A 23,555-nucleotide genomic window follows, 5' to 3' on the forward strand; every position below is an offset into this window, starting at 1 on the left:
TCTTCCGTAATATTCCAAACACCCAATAAATCAGGGAATATTATTTAATAGGTGCTTATTCTAAAGGACATGGATATTCCTCCTTGCATCACAGATGGCAAGCAATATCTATTTGATAACATTTAATAGGCACTGGAATGTTCTTGAAAAAAAGACCTAGAAGCACAAGCTAAATATGTTTCTGATTTGCAAGCTGACATTTAATGCATACGTACAAATACAATCTTAACATGGGATGAAATTAGACATTACAGGGGATCTGTATATGCATGTAGCAAATCCATTCACATATAAGTAGAAGCACATGCCATTATTTAAATAGAGAAGAAAGAAGCTGTAATCACAATCCACTACTCCATCTACATACATCTTATTGTAATTAGTATCTTTAAGAATTTTTATCCCAGCTTTTGGACCAAGTTGACTGGGTACATTAAACGTACTAAGGTAAAAACAAACAAATCACACTATGGTTTGCTAAGATCTATGAATCTGAACCTGAACTAGAAGTTTTTCTATCATGCTTCATATCTCTTTCAACAAAACACACACATCTGTATGCCTATTGACCAGCCTTTGTCAAGGCTACTTTTATATTTACTATGGTAGTGAGCCACCTCTGAGAAGGGAATAGAGTGATAATAATGCTTTAGTATTTGTGACAGACACACTGTAATTCAGAAAGTTTAAAAATACATAGTAGTAACTCCTACTTGAAAAAAACTGAGTTTATTATTTTCTCTAATAGCTTTCCCTAATCTGCTGTCATCCAAATATATTAATTAATCTCTATCATCCTGCAGCAAACATGCCATTCTAGTTGTGGATGATGGAAATTATAGTGTAATACTTCTAGTTGGCACCACCTCAAAGAAGGCTGGTAGAGCTAATTAAGCTGAATTAGTTTTTCCAAGAAAATGATGTTAACTATGATAATCAATTACAACAAGCAGAGAACCCAACTAAAAACAATATCAACATTTTGTTTTGGAACCATTGCAGCAATTAAGGGAACTGACATCCCCACACCCCTGAAAAGGATGAGATTCTTGTTTCAGACTAGCTGTTTAAAGATGAAAAAATTATTTATAAACTTGTCTGATTTGCTTATTAAGAATTAAAAGCTGCATTCAATTTTTTTCTGATTGAACCTATGCACTTGTAAGTAAGTCTCACTGATTTAAATGGATTACTATCAGGGCACAAAAGCAATGTTGTCTTTATTACATTCATCTACTAAAAATGTTACATAAAATACACTAGACATCCATAATACAACTCTATACATATACTATCAAAAAAATAAGTAATGTAGCATTCAAATAAGCTTACTCTCAGGTAGCTATTTATGGGATATAATATTAATAGTCCCAAACCATATTTTGTGATCTATCTATCTCAATCTAGATCTAGATCTCTTGGATATATATATATATATATATATATATATATATATATATATGGAAAATAGCAATAGAAAGATTGTTTAATTGGATTTTGTATGAAACATTCTGTCTATGGTTATAAAAAGCAAAACCTAAATATCTGAAAGAGGAAAAAAACCCAAAAGATGTAAAATAAATTTGAGGTAAAACTAAAAAAAAAAATGCATGTTTTCATCAACCTACATAAAAGTTAAGTGAACAGTTTTGTGTCTTGATGGTAGGAACTGACTTCACATCTGAAATTAATGCTTAGCGACCAAGTCTAGTCATTCATTTTCAGGTATCTCTCAATGCTAGTACATTTTTCCTGGAAAGATTAAAAACTATAATGACTTTGGAATTTAATAATCTTTTTTCCCATTATGAGTTTTAAAACACATATGTGAGGCCTACAGTTTATGACTGCCTATTTCTCATCTGTTTGGGTGAGAAATAGGCACCCACCTCTGTACACTTTGCACAGAAGATTGATATAATAAACTTCCTTAAAGAAAACAAGCAAACATATGAAAGCATACATGAAAGTCTGTAGCATTGCAAAAACCAATATCCCAACTATCTTTTCACTTGTCAGATCCTCTGAGTCACTGACTTCCAGCATGACCTTGGACAAATTACTAGATATTATTTTGCCACAGATAATCCATCTGTAAAATTGATGGGTTTTGCAAACACTACAAGGATAAAAATGAGGACCTTAACAATCAAACAAACAAACAAACAAACAAACTCTAATACTTTCTTATCAGAGCTGAGTTTCCATGGGACCAAGAAAAGAAGATAAAAGGTGACTTCAGTTTGATTAAATCCATCCTACCTTTATGTCTTGCCAGATATCGACCAAGGAGAATTATAGAACATAGTGTGACAAAGACAACAACAGCTACTATCCCTCCTATAAGAGCATGATCTGGTCCAGTTTTTCCAGCGAAAGTATTGGGATCTAGTAGAGAAAAAAGTGACAAAATGATAGATTATTCAGGAGGCTATGAAATGACCCAAGTATCAACACTGAAATTTAAAATAACACGGGGGGATTTTTGTGTATGTGTGTGGAAAGGAAGGATATGGCATTTTAAAAATACACAGAGGAGTTATTTCCCCATTCTTTTCCATACTATCTTATCACCAATAGAGCAGTGCTTGTAGTCCCAGACTGATACAGCCCTCTGGACATCACAACACAAAAGCAGAACAAAAAAAGAAGAAAATCTCTATCAGAAGTTACTAAATGGGAAAGGTTTCTAGTTCTGTCCTCACTGCTCTATAACTGAATATCTATCCATGACTATTTATAGAAGCAAAAATAAGAAGTTGAGAACTGGGGATCAGATAGAATCAGCAGAATAGACTCTACATAATACATAATTTATAGGAATGAATCTCAGTGTGAATTCTTTATATATTCCTTTTGTCATCTCTATCCTTCTTTCTCTAGAAATAAAAAAAAAAAAAAGAGGAAAGAGGGAGATAAAGTATAATTGAGCAAGTCCCACAGATGACTGAATCTGCATTAATTCAACCAGATGAAATGCACCCCTAAAGAATATGGTTCATTCTCAAGTGTTAACTTTTGAATTTAAAGCAGTATTCTGATTTATGCTGGAACAAATTCAAACAGCTTTTAATAATCCATCAGATATTTTATATTGTAAAACTTGCCATATCGACCATTTATTTTTGTGGAGCCTTGTTCTCAAGCACCAAAACTAGCATTTTGTCTGTTTGCCTTGAAGACAGCTTTCTCCAACTTGGCATTCCTTAGATGTGTTGGAACTCCAATGCCAGAATTCCTGGCCAGGAGGATGCCATGTTGGGGATGGTAGCTATGAATATTGAGGTAAAAGAAGCAGACCATGTAATGTTAAAATGTATTTGTACGTAACAAAACTTCAACTCTGTAACGATACTGTTAGCATATATGCATGGTGGAATTAATTTTAGCAATTAGTTTGAAAATTGCTATTTATGTTTTGTAGCATATAAATATGAGTATTGTAATCAAAAACCCTCTTCAAGGATTCTTAAATACTGCATATAGGCTAAGGTTACCAGCAACCAACATGAATATATGCATGTTAGTTTGAACGTTCCTATATCCACATATCTTATCTCCTGTTCCTTGGTCTCTCTTGTTTCCACAATGTCTGAAGGAGAGCTGTGCTCCTATTCTCTTGAACATATTATAGTTCTTTGTACCATCCAGGACCCTATTTCATCAGGGATCTGGATTATGCAGGGAGGCAGTGAAGGACAGAAAGGCCTGGCGCGATATGTTTCATGGGGTCATGAAGAGTTGGACACAAATTAACGACTGAACAACAACAAAAATTTTATGCTAAAGCAGATGACAGTAAAACACCCTTTCATATCTGTTGTCAGAAGACAGGGAGAAAAAGGGGCTGAATGATCATGACAAGAGGAAATAGCAAATCAACTATGGGATTGTCTGTGGAAGTGGATTTCCAACCCCACACCATTCATACTCCACTTATATGACAATATATTTAAGCCTATTAACCAAAGTTGAAAAGAAAGACTCAACAACTTTTCCACCATGGGCTTTTAAGATTCTCCTTCCTTTTGCTCATGGTTGGCTAATGCATGCCTTTATTTTCCCTCTTCTGACGTGGACTGATGCCTAGGATATATGTGAGATGCTCTGTGGATTTCTTGTCATAAATTGTAGCATGTGAGGTAATATTTTTGCAGCCAGAGATAATGCAGCTAAGGGAACTTTCACACAGCTACTATTTTCATTACTCTAAACATCACAATATAAGTTACAATACCCCACAGCTGTTCTTGCCATGATCATTCCTGCTATGATCTTCATATACTGCTTATGGACCAACTGGAACTCCCTCCAGTAACCCCTAGAGGAGTACAGATATAAGCAGCTGGCTTCTACAATGCCAATTGTTCTTGTCCTAATTTCACCCTGTATTTGTTTTTGCTGCCTCTTCTCACTAATCAAAGAATGCTATGGCAACACAGTACATTAAGCCCAACTGAGAAGAGGGGGAGCCAAGAAGACAAGGCACTAATTGCTGCCAATAAAAGCTGCCTGGCTCCAAGCTCTAGAACTTCTGTTGCAGAACTGTAACTTCAACAACACTTCCTCTATCCCTGCTTCACAAAGAAAGTCATTCACTGATGCAATTTGGTATCAGTTCTTGGTCATATTACAAAGTAATCAATGTGTCTAAGATGCCCCAGTCATTCAAATGGTATAATTATTTTTATTGTTCTAGTTGTTGTTGTCATTATTATCAGTATTATACATGTCTTCTTCCTGAAGGACTCTACAGTGGAACACAGAAAAGGAACAAGAAAACAAAAGATAAAAATATAATCTGCTCCCCCAAGACAATTAAAACATATTTATAATGTATATTAAATGTATACACTAATAGGACATATTTAATATGTACTGTACAAAACCAGAATTCCCTTCAAACACAGTCTGTTACTGGAGCAGATGTAATCCCACAAATGCCTGGATAAACAAGCATGTTTTAAGTAGCTGTTTAAAACAATAAAATACGGGGAGCCACTGCACTTCCTCTGGGACAGTTCTGTAAATTGGGCTACTAATAAAGTCTTCTCTACTAAGAAGACTTTATTCCTATTCAACATACTGCAAGCCAAGGTGGAACCAGAATCAGAGCATCCCCATATTAAAATACGGGTTGGAAGGTATTAGAAAAGGTAGTCTTTTCTGATACTTGGAGTGCAAAACTGTTTGGACTTTATAGATTCTAGTTAGTACCTTGAAAAAGGCTAGAGACATATTCTGAAGACTGGTATTAAATCATTCAATTTACATGAAGGTGTGCGTGCACACACACACACACACTGTACCAGCTGCAACATCTGTGCTGCCTTTAAGGATCATCCATGGAGTGAATTGTAGCAATCAAATTGTGAAGTTATTAGTATGTAGGTCACTAAAGCTATGCATTCCTGGGCCAGGTATGGTTACAGCTAATGCCCATCTTGACACAAAAGCTACCTATGCAGAATCAAGAAGAAACCCCCAAGCTATACAACAGTTCTTTTGAAGGGAATATAAGGCAGCCATCTTCCTAATTCTTCAATCCGAGAGCACATCCATAGTACCTGGACTCAGCTTTAGCTATAACAAGCCAGTAAAACACAGGCATTTGGAAATTTAAAATTCCAATTGTAATTATTGCTATTTAAAAATTTTAATAAGGTAGCAAGGTACCCTCAGAAATATGAGCCAATGGTCCAGGAAACTGAGATTTTTGTCATCTCAAAAGTTAAAAGAAAAAAAAACTTAACAAATAATATATGGCAAGCCAAAAAGCAATCACTATTGTCAAACCATTAAACATACAGGAATGTATTAAGTACGGAACAATGTGTTACCTTGTTGCAGTTTTCTGATAGAAGCCTAATCCCTTGAGTGAATTTCAGAAAGTAAATTCACTTTCAGTTATCTATTGTTTTATACAATTAGTATTTCTGTGTTATGTTCTTCAGGGTGAATTAAGGATAGATTTTGATTTGTCCCTTTTCATTCATGGACACACACACAAACACACACCAATAATTTGGGTGAAAGTAAGAGGGAGGATACACATAAATTAAGGCTTGCAACTCTTTGGGAAGTAAATACGTGTGGGATTATATGTGGAAAGAGGAGAAGCATTTGCTTGCCAAGAAAAATCAAATGTGTCCCTATCTCTTTTCCCATCAGACTGTTGATAATTAGCATCTGCACAAGAAAGATGCTAGTTGTATATTTAATAGTGTTGAAACAATTTATTTTCTGTATTCATGTACATTTCTAAATGATATCCTTACTAATGCAGCATTCTTTTTTTTTTTTTCATAGTAAGTTGTGTGATGTGGTAGAGAAAAGAAGCATTAAAGCAGTGTTCCTCAACCTTGGCAACTGGAAGATGGGTGGACTTCAACTCCCAGAATTCCCCAGCCAGCCAAGAAAGGAAGGAAGGGCTGTAATAGAAAAATTCCAATTCAGCCAATTCTGGGAGTTGAAGTCCATCCATCTTCCAGTTGTCAAGGTTGAGGAACACTGCATTAGAGGAAGCAACATGGGTTATGGGTGTGCTCCTAGTTGTACCTGTTGTGCTCACTGTCTTAATACACCACTGACAAGACCAAAAGACCACTTGGAAAACTTTCATATGGTTTCAGAAAAAAATATCAGTACTATTTCAATTCATGCACTTCCAAAACACATAAAAATAGATTAACTTCATCTTAGGTCTTTGAAATGTTAATGGCTCACAACAAACGTTTTAGCAGAAAAAGCAGATTGTAGGTTCAGATAATTGAAAAACAAAGTTTCTCCCTTGAAAATGCTTCTAATGGTGTTCCTATAACAGCAGAAATTTAAGGATTTAAGAAAGTCCCCCCAAAAGTATATAGATATAGATAGAGAAATATATAGACTTTATAGAGAGATACAGATGGAGATATAGATAATATAAATTATATGGATGATATAGATACAAAGATATAGTAGATACATGGATACATTCATTCAGTAATGTCAGAAGAATAGATTGATACAGTTATAATCTTCTCTGTAACAGAATAAGAACAAAGTGCTAAAGATCATTTTCAAAAGTTTGCAAAGAAAAGAGCCTCCTCCCATATTGGATTCACATGTGTCTGATAGTAAAACACAGTCTTCATGCAATTTTCAATCAGCCCATTTTCAGAGGTCAGTTTTTCAAGTAAAATGAATGTGGCTTGATTTTTTTCAAAATGTGACCCAAGCTTATGATTTGCTTTCCAGGACACTGAATATTTTCATTGATGTAGACTCAGATATTATTTCATATAACATTTATGTTCAGTAGTTTAATAAACTTAATATACGACTAGAAAACAAAAATTACCATCAGTTTACCGCTTCATATTTTCATATTAACATTATATTCTGTTCTTAAGTCTTTGCATGTGATACTTAGCAAATAGATTCATGAAGTTTTTCTATCTCCTTCCTTCCTTCCTTCCTTCCTTCCTTCCTTCCTTCCTTCCTTCCTTCCTTCCTTCCTTCCTTCCTTCCTTCCTTCCTCCCTCCCTCCCTCCCTCCCTCCCTCCTTCCCTTCCTTTCTCAGCCTCATGATGGTCAGAGGCTTGTTAGGAATAATTTCTTTCATTGTGAATAAAGTGACTGAGATCTACCTGATTTTGACTCCAATATTGGGGCAAATCAAGAAAATGTAATCTAGGCAATCGTATGCCCAGTTAGATTCAGTTCCTTTCAGCTTGTTCATCTTCAGAGTGTGGATAGTTCTTGATAAAAGAGAATAGATAAAAACTTTTTGTTTACTTAAGATTTACCCTTTGTAGCTGATTAATTCCCAAGGCGGTTGTGGCACTACCTTCAAGGGAAGTAGCAACTCCTTGTGGAAGACTGTGCAACCTCCTTTCAAACATTCTATTTTAGGCAAAAGTCATCATATGGTAAAGTAATCAATCCAATGATTTAAAGTATAGTTTAGCACAATAGTCATTGGCCTATAACATCCTATAATGTCCATTAACACTGAAACTTATTTTATCTATCAATCTATTTGTCTTTTGACCATGGACTTGAGACTAGGTGTCATGTGTCTCTCAGTTTAAGAAGCAATACATCCTGGGCCATTGTTCATATTTAGTATGTCAGCTGGAGCCATACCTAAATCTGTCTGAACTGGCATCAGACATGTCTCTATCTCACTTACATTACGTATGGACTATGACACTCTATTAGTGTTGGATACTTTTTATTTAAAGGCCTCCTTTTCCTATATTCCGCTGTCATAGAAATGTGTTTCGGTTAAAAGATTCTCTAGGAAAAATTGAGCTTCCTCACAAATGTTTGAAGTTCTTTTTCTAATTAGAGGATAACACAAATTTATTTTTGATCACATATAAAGTAATTTTACAATGGAAATATCTATTTTAATGCTTTAAAGTGATCAGCTCATTGCCTGATTTTTATAATTGACAAAATGATATTTCTCAGTGGAACTATCTTGCTTGCATCTCTTTTGTTCTGTAGTGTGTCAAAATCATTTAAATATAATGCACATGAATTACAGCCTGTGCTATTTGCTAGAATTCTCTGCATTCACAAGTTTTTTTAACCTATTTCTAATTCATACGTAGACAAGGAAGCAAGTACAGTGGCAAAAGAGGATTAAAATAGATTTGGTTAGAGTCAGGTGGTGTCTAAATCAAATAAATTAAATTAAAATAAAATAAAAAAAAAATAAAGATCACTTACAAATATCATGAGCAAGACACAGATAGGGGTGTATCCAGAAATAGGGCATTTGGTCCCTTGCAGAAATTTTAGACTATAGTTCCCACAGTCTCTAGTCATAGCCATACTGCTATGACAAGATTGCACAGAAATTTAATTCCAAAACTTCCGAAGGATATTAAATTATCTACCCCTGGGTATTTCCAGAAAAAAAGTTATGAAATAATTACTAATAAAAGAAAAGCAGACTATTCCTGAGGGTATGAACAATGCAAAAAACATTTCCTCCACAGAGTGGTGATAGTGCTCTGAGAATCAAACTACGTATTATGTTAAATACATAACATGCATCTTGCCCCCTTCTTTAAATTTATTCATAAGCACCCTGATTCCTAATGGACCAAAACCACCACATGAGAAGAGAGAAGCCTTCCTCCTCCATTTTTTTTAAAAATAGAAATCTCCATTGGTGCAAGTGTTGCCATTCAAAATATTGGGGGGGTTTGTGGATGGGGGATCAAAAGGATAAAAAAATATAAGATAAATTATGACAGCAGCAATACATTTTAAGGGAGTTATTTTTTCTTTGTTCTAGTAAAATGACATTGATTTATTTTAACAGTTAAGTTCATGGTTTAACATAAGACTTTTTCCAAGTTAATCTAAAAATAAATTCAGTGTCATATTTAATTGTAGCCTATTTGAAGGAATTTTGTGTAACCAAATTAATGCAAAATTCTGATAACTTCCTTCCTTCCTTCCTTCCTTCCTTCCTTCCTTCCTTCCTTCCTTCCTTCCTTCCTTCCTTCCTTCCTTCCTCCCTCCCTCCCTCCCTCCCTCCCTCCCTCCCTCCCTTCCTTCCTTCCTTCCTTCCTTCCTTCCTTCCTTCCTTCCTTCCTTCCTTCCTTCCTAAAATAGTATTCAGTGTTAGAACAATTAAATGGACTCCTAATAATGTTGATTGGGCTTATGAGCTTGCCAAGATTGAGTGTAGTTTTCTAAGGGATTTTAATATGTATAATAAAAAAGCAGGGTATTCTTGGTTCATGGCATTTCCTTACCCCTCACTGTGTTTTTCTTCCCAGCAGGGCTGATTGCCCCTGTGTCAACATACTGCTGAAAAAAAGTATTAGAATTTGCCTTACCAGGTTGCATCTACACCAGGGTGCCACTGACAGATTCATTCCTGGTTTCTCTGGAGACAGTAATAAAGGTTTAAATGAAAAGGTTCAGTGTAATTACTATGTATATTTCAGATTAAATAAATGTGATAAAAGCTTCCATCTGGCAGTTGATCAAATGTGCAAAGGGAAGCTGATTTTCAATGACATATTACAATATGTCACTCGTAACAGTTCTAATGTTATCCTGTAAATTAGTTAACATTTGGGCTTGCTTGACTAAGGCTTACAGACATATTACTCACTTCTTAAATGCTGCCCACTGGGAGAAAGTAAAATATGGTCTAATCTTAAAGTGGTTAGGCAAGACATTACCAAATAATATAGCTGTTTCATTTTACTAAATTACAATTATGCTAAAACAAGTTGAAGTATGTAAACCCAATTGTGCACTGAGCTGCAGTTCGAAGGTTACTGAAATTAAAATCAGACTGACCATTCACAAAACTTATTGTAGGCTCCCCCATTATGAATGTTTTCTATTTGCATTGACTACCAGTTCCAGGAATTCTCTATCTAGCATGATTATCACTAACAATGTTGGGAACTGGAAATTCATTCATCTGGAAAGCACAGTGCCTAGAGAATTCAAAATACTATAGTCTTGAAATTACACACACACACACACACAGAGAATCACACACCATTTGCTCCAGTATACCCAAGCCATGCCACTAAATAACAGTTAAGTTTTATTCTTGATATATTCAACGTGCTTCATTAGAGAACAGAATTTGGAATATGCACTATTAAGATTATCATGTTCAATTAGGCAGATCATCCTTTCCCAACCTTTGTTTCTTAGATAAATTGGACAACTGGCATTAAAATCCCAGCCAGCATGGCCAAAATCTGGGGATTTAGGTAATTATAATCCAAGGTAGTTGAAACACACATATTCAGGTATAAACAGTGCCTTTAAATAGTGCATATTCCTTTTAATTTCAGATCAGTTTTTATGTCCAAAACAACATGTTAGTTTTATATGAAATTCAAATATGTTCTTGGGTATAAGAATTTTGACATGATTTTTATTTATAGGCTTTTTGTTTAGGTATCTCATTTCAACTGTAACTTTCAGTTATTTATACAGATAACTGTACTCTATTCTTAGAATCTACAATATACTCTTAATTTATATGGTGCATTTGTTAAATTAATTAAACTAGACCATTGTACTTAAATCCACACACACACACCCTAACACACACACATACACACATCAATTAAATCATGCTCAGCACAATTGTCTCTAGGAGAAAAGCCTACATGTGCAGTGCTATACGTATGTCACCTAATAACGATTATGTTCTTTAAACTGAGGCTAGGCCTACACAGTCAGCAGAATGAAATGGTAGGATGGATTGCAGCATTTATAAATCACACCCAGAGGCAAAACAGCCATTTTGCTTCAAGCATTTCACTTTAAGGAGTGACATGCACTAACTGCTGTTTTTTGTTTGTTTGTTTTCCATTTTTTAAAAATATTCAGTTTATGTCTCATTCATCATATTTAAATGATGTCTCACTTTCCTGGTTGTTAGTACACTGCATGCATGCCTCATAATTGGTGGGTTGTATGAAAATCCTTTCTTCATAAAATGGTGTGAATATGCTTGGAATAAAACCGGGCTTTGGTTGCCCTTCTAACATAGTGGCTAAGATGTGCCAAAAACAGATTATTATTTTGTCTTTAGGGGGTCAATTAGCATGGAACGCTTCACAAAGCACGGGTAAGACCATCACCTAGTTTACTCATTCTTTACGTCAATAAAAAGCTTTCTGTGGAAGCTGCAGTGACTAAAGTCAGGATGAGTGGTGAAAGTCAACATTCATGAGCCTTTCTGGTGATAGCCACGGCATAATGATATTGCAGCTTCAAACATAAAGAAGAATATATAGTAAAGAGCATGTGTTGTCAAAGAGAGCAAGGAACAATTAAGATGAAAGCAGAGCAATTCTAATGGAAATAAATGTTTTGGAAGTAGGTGAAAAGGAGCTTCCAGCTGAGTGAAGGGAATTAAGAATAAAAAACATGAAATGATATATAATGAAACTGAAAGGAGGAAATGCCGGAAGGAAGATTTTAGAGATTTGTACGATAATTGCAGTGATAAGTTGAACAGCAGAATTGAGATGAATTCTGTAAATGTTGTGTCCAAGAAAAAAAAAATGGTGAAAAGGAAGTCATAAGTAATATGGAAGTCAGAATGCTTAAAAATAGTAAGGCTGCAGGTATACATTGTATAAATGAGCAGTGTCAAAATAGAGAGTGGTTGTGCAATTTTTTTAATATGTGATAGTGCATATGTGGATGACAACAGGAAGAATGTCATTTTCCATTACACAATGAGAAGTATGACAAGAAGAAGTACAAATACTACAGGGGAGATTAAGCTAACCTGGAAAATCATTTGGCAGACTTCTGATCAAAAGGATAGGGAAGGTGACAAAGAACATTTGGAAAATGCAATGTGCTTCATGCCAGACAGATGTGTAGATTTTTGGACTTCAGCAGGTCATTGAGAAATGTATCAGTCCATGAAACAGAATTTATTCCTCATTAGTTGTTTCAGAGAAATTTTATAATAAAATTAATAAACTGAAACTATGCAATGTTTTGTGAAGATGTGGAACTGAAAGTTGGTTGCTGAATGCAATAAGAGGCACACGATGGAAACACAGTATGCATAATAATAAATGGAATATTTAGAAAATGGTTCAACATTGATCAGGGAGTAAAACAAAGGATATATAATGTCCCCTTGGTTGTTTTGCATATTTATACATAGATGTATAAGAAATGATTGTGGTGGCATTAGCCTTGCTTTATCAGAGAAATGACACTGTATCTACTTTTCTATGCAAAGTTCTGTTGCTGGAAGAGCACCTGAATTATTTGCAAAAAAGGTAAGACATATCGTATGATCAAATGAAGGTTATGAAAATAAATGTATCAAAGACCTATGTAGTTATGTTTGGTTTAGAAAATGTAGCAAATAATTGAAATTTTATTGTAATGTATAAAAGGTAAACATTAGAGCATGCAGATGAATTTCTTTACCTTAGAATGTTTATTAAAGATGGGAAAATGAATAGAGATATATTAAGTTATGCAGATGCTGGTGTAAAAGTAGTAGCTGGTTGTGAAAGGAATGCCTATTTGATGGCTGGTGTGGGTCTTCCGGGCTGTGTGGCCGTGTTCTGGAAGTTTTGTTTCCTAACGTTTCGCCAGCATCTGTGACCGGCATCTTCAGAGGGCAGGAGCACAGACAGGAGCAGTTCTCTCTGTGCCCAGGGTGGGTCACATCACCCTGGGCACAGAGAGAACTGCTCCTGTCTGTGCTCCTGCCCTCTGAAGATGCCGGTCACAGATGCTGGCAAAACATTAGGAAACAAAACTTACAGAACATGGCCACACAGCCCAGAAGACCCACAGCAGCCATCGTATTCTGGTCGTGAAAGCCTTCAAGAATCTCTATTTGTTGAAGGAAAGAGGATCACATTGCAAAACAATGATATGAAGAAACAGTGAATAGTTTGAGAGGAAGGAGAAGAGTCAGAAATTCATGGTTGGATAGAGTGCATGATGTGAGGAGTTTAAAGAACAAAAGGCAATGAATGAATTAGTGAATGAACATGGTGGAAAAGATAGTGAATGGTGTTGGTTTAAATTAAATTTAGTTTCTTTTCTCTTATTTTCTGCATTTAATTTCTTTTGCTTTCTACTTTTTACTCCCCCCCCCCCCCAATACTTTCCATAAGGGTACTTACTCTGAAAAGGAGTAGCATGATGAGTATATATATTGGTATGTATGTATATGTATGTATGTGTGAATATATATTTTAGTTTACTATAGCATAGTTTACTGTAGTATATATATATTTGCTGGTTCTGCAGTTGGCAGGGTCCTGGATCATGAAGATTGTGAATGCTTCATTAAGGCTGCCAGTGGCTTTGAAGGAAAAGGTGGGTTTCCTCAACCCCCAGTAATGTGTCTTGATAGGGTGGCATGGTTCCTGAAGGAACAGGGTTGTGACTTGTTCTTTTGGATTCATGGCTCTTCCTAGAACAGCAGATAGAAGCTGTGGCCAGGGAGCTTTTCCCAGATTCAACTGTTGCACCACTTGTGACCCTACTGAGAGTGGAAAGACCATGCTACAGTGACTCATGACCTTGTCACCACCCATTCTGAAAGTGCTCTAACTAGAAGAAACATACACATTCAAATCAAAATACTCTTCTAGACAGCTCCAGAAAAGCTTGAAGCTGTAAAAGATTTGATAGTAGTGAAAAAGTAAGTAATTTTTTAATACAGCATATGTGTAGTGATGATAAGCAGAACCATTACTGTAAATCAAAAAAGCCAAACTCCTTTCAGTAGAAATTGCTATTTAGCATAATATTTTAAAATGTTATACATCGAAATGAACAGGAGTCCCTGCATCCCCATGGTATCTTGGAAACTAGCTAGCTTATTTTGTTATTTTTTAAGCTTTAAATCTATTATAGTGACACTGTTAAGAAAAAAACTTTTTTTCTCTTGCTGATATTCAGAATTTTAAAATTGGTTTTGAGACTGTAAATGAAGCATTGGGCACAATTAATATAAGATGAAGATATCAACATTTTTTTTAATTTTTACACAATGCAATTGAGTAGAAGGATAAATAAAATAATACTAAAGTTTTTTATTTCTAGTATTTATTATATAGATATAGATGATATAGATAAATAAAACATACTGGTAATATTTTAGAACACAAAAATGTGTTCTTTCTAAAATTAATTATTTATTTGTTACTCAGTGAAGAGAAGGAGAAAATGAATACATAGTTAAAAATAAAAGGCATCAAAATAATTCGATGTCATTTTAATTAATAATGCCTGAATATATTTTCAATATGGTTAATCTGAAAGTGATGGCTTTTCATGAACATGTTCAGCAATGCTGAAAATCACCCCATTGTTTATGAATTGCTTTCAAAAGTGCAATGGAGGGTTCATCAAGAGTGCCACTGTTAAGAGGCAAAACTACAATTATGTGTCTGAGTGCATATCAGGACAACACACATATTTACGTACATCACTATTGCTCTTTACTATGAAGTATGTTCACAAGTCTTCCAATAAACTTAATGAATAAAGTGCTATGTAACCATTATCTCTCTGCTCTTTTCCCTTCAAAAGAAATTTCCTTAGACATTTCATTGATCAGATTGGAATATCAGAACTGGAAGATCCACTGTCTTTGTGCACTATTTGAATTTTTGGGCGGTCTGTAAGATTCACAATAGTTTTATTTGTAATGAACAGCAAATCAGTTTCCAATGTTTGTGTTGGAATAATATTTGATATCCATTAAATGTAGCATGACTGTAGGACTGAACTTTAGTTGGCTGGTTTGTTTTTATTTTTGTTTGAAGAATGTGTAAGGTGATACCCACTGCAACCCTGTCCTTTCTCTCCTGACTTTCCTATGTTGATGGGAAGTGCTTGTAGGAGTGGGATAATCATGTTGGAGAGTTTCCAGTTGTAATCTTATTTAGGACTACACATTATAATTGTGGAAAGTTATGAAGTTTTGATGTCATTTATAAAAACATGTCTTTCTTAGGAACATCATGTTTTAAAGAGTTTAAGGAGTTTTAATGTCATTCATTAAATCATGATGGTGAGAAAGATGGGTAGAACTTCAGTGTACAATTCAGTACTCTCATGTTTTTTTTTAAGACAGTTGTGATCTTATGTTAACCAAATAAAATGAAATGAAGCATTTGGGAGTTGGTATTATTCTTTTCATAATTTCCTTTCATATAACTGATTTTCTATTGCAAACACCAATGTTCACTCTTGCCCTAATATCTAAGTCAATCTTTAATGTAAGGAAGTGAAAAATGCATATTCAGATAAGGGAAGCAATCATTCCAAACTATCTTAAATTAAAAACCAAGTGTTTTTCCTCCTCCTCCTCCTCCTCCTCCTCCTCCTCCTCCTCCTCCTCCTCCTCCTCCTCCTCCTCCTCCTCCTCCTCTTCTTCTTCTTCTTCTTCTTCTTCTTCTTCTTCTTCTTCTTCTTCTTCTTCTTCTTCTTCTTCTTCTTCTTCTTCTTCTTCTTCTTCTTCTTCTTCTTCTTTTGTAAAATGTACAGGCATATTCAAAAACAGAAACAACTGAATAACAAAATACTTGGATGTGGTCATAAATGGATGTTTTAAGTCCCTAGTTAATCAGTATTCAAACTTACCAATGAACCAGCCAGCTAATTTCCACTCATTATGAATCATTACCTGAGAAATGGAAAAAAAAATCAAAACTACTAAAAAAAGAAGGCAGCTATTATGTTGATTTGTGTAGGCAACATCTCCCTTCTTTGTTGCTGGAATCAAGCCAGCATTCAATCTTTGTGAAAGCACTTTCAGTGCTCTTGAAAGACAATAATGTGAAAATGTACCTTGTACCACTATTTCCAGTCTCCAATTGGTTAAAAATATTCATACTCTCCTTTATTTTCTAATAAAGGAATGTTCACAATACTTTTGTGTGCAATGTGGCTTCAGTCGGGCTATCTGAGTTCAAACTATAAGGCAGAGATGTGTTTCACCCAGAGACATTTGGTCTGTTGCATGGTTTCTAGGCAATTGACCAGATAAGATGAAGGCAAATCTGTTGGTTATGAAGAATGAGTCAGAATGGATTGGAATGTCCAAGACACATCTAACAAGGATTAGGTGGGGCTGAGAAAAAATAGAAACCTCAGAATTGTTATAATTGCTAAAAATATAGTTCCTAAGATATGGTAGATCAGAAGGAAGATGAGAAGATGGAGCTGTAGACACTGCATTGAAAATAATTGCAGATTTTGTGTGACCAAGCTGAAAGCAGAAGTGCAACGCTTTTATAATATAAAAAAGTATTTTAAATTAAATAACAATTATTCACTAGCTTTTAGGAAAGTAAGTGAAAAAATAACATAGGTAAAGAAAATCTGAGGTTTCCTTATTTATAGGCCCCCTTTAAATAATTCATTTTGGACTAAATAACTATGAGCTCTTTTCTTCTATCCCAAAAGGATATAAAAAACTGTATTAGATAAATGGCTGGTGTGGGTCTTCCGGGCTGTGTGGCCGTGGTCTTGAAGTCTTGTTTCCTAACGTTTCGCCAGCACCTGTGACCGGCATCTTCAGAGTGCAGGAGCACAGACAGGAGCAGTTCTCTCTGTGCCCCTGCTCCTGTCTGTGCTCCTGCCCTCTGAAGATGCCGGTCACAGGTGCTGGCGAAACGTTAGGAAACAAGACTTCAAGACCATGGCCACACAGCCCGGAAGACCCACACCAGCCATCGTATGCCGGCCGTGAAAGCCTTCGACAATACATTGTATTAGATAAAGCTTGCAGTGGTGTAAAGTATGTGTGTATGTATATATGTGTGTGCACATGTACAGTATGTCTGTGTATGTGTGTGTGTGTGTGTATAAATAAATAAATATAAAGAAAACTCAAGAGATTCTGGAGAGAGAGAGAGAGAGAGAGAGCGAGCGAGCAAGCGAGCAAAATCCTGTCCTAAGAAACTCCATAGCAAATAAACACACCCACACACACAAATACATATGCATACACACATACATACATATACACACCCACACACATGCTGCTTTTAAATGATCTAGCTATAATTACTATTCTTTATAAAGTTGTTTGGAAATATATTTTTTTAAAAAATGAAACTTATAAAATGTGTTTATAGTTAAATAGCTAGTTTTGCTTCTACAGAATGAGAACTTTGCTTTCATATTAAGTGATGAAATGAAGAAATTATTTGCCTTACAGTATGTACATATGTATATGTATATGTGTTTGTGTGTGTGTGTGTAAGTGTGTGTGTATGTGTGTAAAATTGAATGCCAAGGGTATTTAAGGGCATGGGGAATGTAAGGTTGTTTTCTTCCCCCAGTTATCATTAAAGAAAAAAGCTTTGTCCAGTAGGCAAAAGGAATCATATTGGACAATTAAAAGTAACTGTCAGAGATATCTTTTAAAATTCCAAAAATGTAGAACTAGTTAAAAAAATAGGAAATTCTCTCTTACCATACTAATAGGGAAATACATCATGAACATTGATACTTTAATATGATTTATTTATTTATTTCCAACATAATTACTCCTGCTTTGGGCAGGGGGTTGGACTAGAAGACCTCCAAGATCCCTTCCCAACCCTATGATTCTATGATTCTATAAGAGGGGGATACTCAGTTTAGATAGCTTCAAGCAAACATTGCAGTTCCTGAATTCCCCACTGCTCTGGCATGGAACCCACATGCAATTTACAGGAGTCTTAAGAGCTTTAAAGTGTCTGTGGCCTTTGGGGCCCATTAAAGCAGCTAGAGAAAAGTCAAGGCTTGGGAATTCCTTGAGTATTTCAGTTGAATATTGCCAAGAGCTTTACTGGAGTTATTATGACAATTATAGTTCAGTGTTTAGAAACTGTAAAGCCTAGCTGCATTTATTTAAGCATCTGAAAAGCTTGACAAATATGTCAGGAATTTACTTGCTGACAAAATCTGAATATTTTCCTTTCCTTTCAGACAGAACTTTTGTGTACAGTTTTATTATCAAGTTATCAAGCCTGCTTAGTCCAGTTTGCTAATTCAGGCAGCTTCCTTCATGAACAGAACCTGTAGCATTATGAAAAGTTACTAGACGAAAACAGATGTAGTTCTTATAAACTATTTATTTCCACTGAAGGTATAGGAAAGCTGGAAAGGGACATGCAAGATTTCACCTTGCATATTATGAATCTCAGTCTCTCTCTTTACACACACACACACATCATATACTTGTACCAGGTGTCCACCCTCCACCAAAACATTTGGACAAAGCAGTGTATAAATAAATGAATGAATGAATGAATGAATGAATGAATGAATGAATGAATAAATAAATAAATAAATAAATGACTTTTAATCGCTGATCACTACTCTCTGCTTTTTCAGAATGCAACCCAGAGTTTCCAAAGACAAAAACAGGAAGAGCAGAAACAGGAAGAAATGAATAATGCTTTTTCATTTCTAACCTAGCCCTCAAAGTTTTAAGTGCATCACTTATTTGTGCAGTTGACTACTGCCACACATCACAATATTTTGAGATACCCACTTTGGGAAGCTTTAAGCATTCTGTCACCAACAATTCACATTTACCATTCAGATTTAGATTATTGCTTTGGCAGCAAACAAGGGACTTTCACTGAACAGGGGTTATATGAGTTGGCCATCACTGTACCTAGCCCTAGTATGAAATAACTTATACAGGTAGTTTCCATTTCTTTGGCTGCAACATTCATAGTCACAGGCTGCAATAATAAACATTTACTGTTGACAAGTGGGAATATAATAAAGTTACAAGTAAACCATTATAGTGATTGGAACCCAATGAGTTACAACTTAGGAACTTATTTGAAGAAAAAAGTTTCACTTCCTTGAGGGAAAGAAAACAATTGAAAGTCATCACAAACATTTAGGTGAACTGATAGCTTTATTCCCCTGAAAAATGAAAGCTTTTTCAGACCTTGGGTATGTAGGCAATGTTTCTAGTGTTGCATGGTTTTTTTCCTTCTACTGATATATTCTTTCGGTTTTGATAGTTTAAGATAGGAGAGAATACATATACGAATTGGCCTGCATCAGTGACTGTATGACGGGTAGTTCATCAGTTGCTGGTTTTGCACTTTGGTCTACACTATTTTTAAAATAATAAATCTGGCTTGTTTGGGTCAAATATATTTAAGCATGTAAACAAACTGAAGAGAGACAGTTTGGTGTAGTGGTTAAGGCACTAGGCTAGAAACCAGGATACTGTGAGTTCTAGTCCCATCTTAGGCACAAAGCCAGCTGGGTGACCTGGGCTACTCACTCTCTCTCAGCCCTAGGAAGAAGGCAATAGCAAACCACTTCCAAAATCTTGCCACGAAAACCACAGGGACTTGTCCAGCAGTTGCCAGGAGTCAACACTGACTCGAAGGCACACATCAAACAAATAAACAAACAACTGGGCCTCACTGGGAGCATTTGCATACCACCAGAGGATTCTGGGAGAGTGAAGAGGAGCTCACTGCAAGCAACAGAGAAGTGGCTCTTTGGCTCATCGGATCAAGCTAGTGGCCTGGGAACTGTCTCACTGGGAGCATTTGGATACCACCAGAGGATTCTGGGACATTGGAGCTCACCGTGAGCAACAGAGAAGTGAGACTTTGGCTCATTAGATCAAGCTAGCAGCCTTACAGCTAAGGAATCTAAATCGGGAAGTCTACAAGGAAAAATCTATTTGGAAAATGTATTGGGAACTGCACAACCTTCAAGAGTAATAAAGTCATGGAGAAAAAGGCTAGCACCATGATGACCTTCAAGGTATGTGCTATGTTCACCGCCCCCCCCCCCGCCCCCACCAGGAGGACTTCAATTATACCTGTACCAAGTGCAAACTGATCAAATTGCTGGAGGAGAAAGTGGAGAGTCTAGAGTCACCTCTAGTCACTCTGAGACTCATCCGTAAAAATGAGGATTTCCTGGAAAAGGCAGAAGTCTGTCTACAAATTGAACACAGCAACTACCAGGAAAAATGGAGCCCTAGATGCAGAGGGATGGCATCATGTCACTCAGAGGACAAAGAAAATGAGAAGACTGCCACTGGAGCTTAGCAATCAATTTCATACCCTCCCCCTGGAAGAAGATATGTAAATATCTGGAGAAGGGTCTTCACCAACAGGAAGAAAAGTAGCTCAGACTGTCACAGAGGAGTCTGCTGGGTGTTCCAAAGAGGAAAAGGCATGTGGTGGTGATTGGTGACTGCTTTGAGGAACAGCAGAATCAGCAATCTAGAGACCAGACAAGCTATCGAGGGAAGTATGTCATCTCCCAGGTGCAAAGGTCAAAGACATGGCAAAAAGGCTCACCCAACTAATCAAGCCCACTGATTATTATCTCTTTCTTCTCTTTCATGTTGGGACAAACAATACAACAAAAAATAGCCGGAAAAAATATATATCATGAGACTATGAGGAGCTAGGCAGAAAGACAAAAGAGTTAGGAGTACAGGTAGTGTTTTCATCTATATTCCCAATGGATGGTCAACATCCAGTGAGGGAACAGAGGATTTTAGAGGTAAACTGCTGGCTCAAGGGATGGTGCCATCAAGAAAATTTTGGATTTCTGGGCCATGGTCTATAATACCTACAAGATGGGCTTTGAGCAAGAGACGGGCTCGACCTCACCAGGACTGGGAAGTATGTGTTTGGAAGACATCTTGCTTAGGTCATACGAAGGGCTTTAAACTGAACCTGGAAGGGGAAGGAGGTCAATTTCTAGGACCCAAAGCATAAGCCCCAAGACAACGAATTTGACAATGAGGAAGAAAGTGGTGAGGAGGAAGAGGCACTCAGGTATAAAACAGGAGACACAGCATGCAAATGCAAGGTCAGCCATAGACGGCTCAGATGCCTGTACACTAATGCTCAATGTATGGGGAACAAACAGGGAGAACTTGAAGTACTAGTATATGTGGGCAGGTATGATATTGTTGGTATTACCAAAACTTGGTGGGATGGGACTCATGTTTGGAATATACTACTAGAATGATATAATTTATTCAAAAGAAACAGACCCAACAAAAGAGAAGGAGGAGTTGCATTGTGTGTAAAGAATTACTACACCTTGGTATCGTATAATACACAAATATATGATACCAAGGATGCAAGCCTTCTTGAAAATATTTGGGTGAATATTAGGGGAAAAGGTGATGACATTGCTTTAGGTGTGTACTACAGGCCACCCAACCAAGCAGAGGGAATAGATGTACCTTTTATAAATGAACCTTTTATAAATGAGGTGGCCAGGAAACACATCACTGTAGTAATGGGGAACTTTAACTACCCTGACATCAACTGGGAAACAAACTGCAGCAAGTGAGAGATCAAACAGGTTCCTGACATGCCTAGCTGACAACTTTATCATCCAAAAGGTGAAGGAGGGAGCTAGAGGGTCAGCTATACTGGACTTGATATTTCCAATAGGGATGACGTGATTGAGGGTGGAAGTTGTAGGAACTTTGGGAGACAGTGACCATGTCATACTAGGATTCACCATAATGCAGGCAAGGGTAACTGAACAAAGTCAGACAAGTGTTCTAGATTTTAAGAGAGCTAACTTCAACAAGCTAAAAGAAAGAATATGAAAGATTTAATGGATGGAAATCCTAGAGGGAAAAATAGTTCAGGATGCTTGGGAAACTCTGAAAAACGAGATAATAAAGGCCCAAACAAAAACAATACCACAGAGAAAGGAAAGCAAGAGACACCTAACAAGACCAGCATGGTTGCACAAAAAGTTCTCTGACAAGGTGAGGGACAAAAAGGACAAGTATGAAAAATGGAAAAAGGGGCTTGTAACTAGAGCAGAATACCAGCAAATAGCCCAAAACTGCAAGGATGGAGTCAGGAAGGCTAAAGCTCAGAATGAGCTAAGACTTGTAACAAATGCCAAAAATAACAAAAAAGTTTATTTCGATATGTAAGGAGCAAGAGAAAGTCAAGGAAATGGTTGGTCCACTAGTGGGAAAAGATGGCAAGAAGGTGACGGGCAGCAGGGAGAAGGAGGAACTGCTTGATTCCTTTTTTGCATCTGTCTTTACGCAAAAGGAAAAAATAGTCTAACCTGTCAAAAGCAGCACCGTGGGAGACAGAAGAAGAATGCAAGTCAAAATAGGTAAGGAATTGGTTAGAGAACACCTAGGTGCTCTGAACAAGTTCATGTCTCCTGGATCAGATGTTTTATACCCCAGGATACTGAAGGAGCTGGCAGGTGTGATCTCAGAACCACTGAAGGAAATCTTTGAGAGCTCCTGGAGCTCAGGAGAACTGCCAGAGGACTGGAAAAGAGTTGATGTGGTTCCAATCTTTAAAAAGGGGAAAAAAGTGGATCCAGGAAACCACAGACCAATCAGCTTGACATCAATACCTGGAAAAATCCTGGAAAAGGTAATCAAGCAGCAGATTTGTGAGCACCTAGAAATGAACAAAGTGATTACTAGAAGCCAGCATGGTTTTGTTAAGAACAGATGGTGCCAAACAAATCTTATTGCCTTCTTTGATAAAGTGACTATATTAGCAGACCAAGGAAATGCTGTGGATATAGTATACTTAGATTTTAGTAAGGCATTTCATAAAGTAGACCACAGCCTACTTCTTGGTAAAACAGAACAATGTGGGATAGACAATACCACTACCTGATGGATTTCCAGTTGGCTGACTAACCACACTCAGTGTGTGGGAGGGAAGTATGCAGTGGAGCATCTCAAGGTCTGTCTTGGGCCCAGTGCTCTTTAACATCTTCATAAATGACCTAGATGAGGGGATTGAAGGGGCACTCATCAAATTTGTGGATGACACAAAGCTGGGAGGAATTGCTAACACTTCGGAAGATAGATTCAAGATTCAGAGGGATCTTGACAGACTTGAGCATTGGGCCCTATCCAACAAGATGCAGTTCAGTGGAGAGAAAAGTAAGGTCTTGCACTTAGGCAGGAAAAAAGAGATGCACACATACAGGATAGGCAGTACCTGGCTCAACAGTAGTGCCTATGAGAGGGATCTAGGTGTCCTAATGAACCACCATTTAAATATGAG

At 36.6% G+C, this 23,555-nt stretch overlaps 1 protein-coding gene across 4 annotated transcripts in view; it reads right to left on the reverse strand.

Moving 5' to 3' along the window:
* CADM2 (cell adhesion molecule 2) overlaps nucleotides 1–23,555 on the reverse strand; it is a 468,972-nt gene that overhangs the window by 9,916 nt on the left and 435,501 nt on the right. For all 4 annotated transcript variants that reach the window (XM_088144570.1, XM_088144571.1, XM_088144568.1 and 1 more), the window contains one exon: nucleotides 2,263–2,388. In XM_088144570.1, the coding sequence (XP_088000696.1) occupies nucleotides 2,263–2,388 (126 nt within the window). The remainder of the gene's footprint in view (nucleotides 1–2,262; nucleotides 2,389–23,555) is intronic.

Source organism: Python bivittatus, unplaced genomic scaffold (genome assembly GCF_059951505.1).
Source record: "Python bivittatus isolate LINGU-HERP-01145 unplaced genomic scaffold, Pbiv_v1 ctg000350_np1212, whole genome shotgun sequence".
Taxonomy (NCBI): domain Eukaryota; kingdom Metazoa; phylum Chordata; class Lepidosauria; order Squamata; family Pythonidae; genus Python; species Python bivittatus.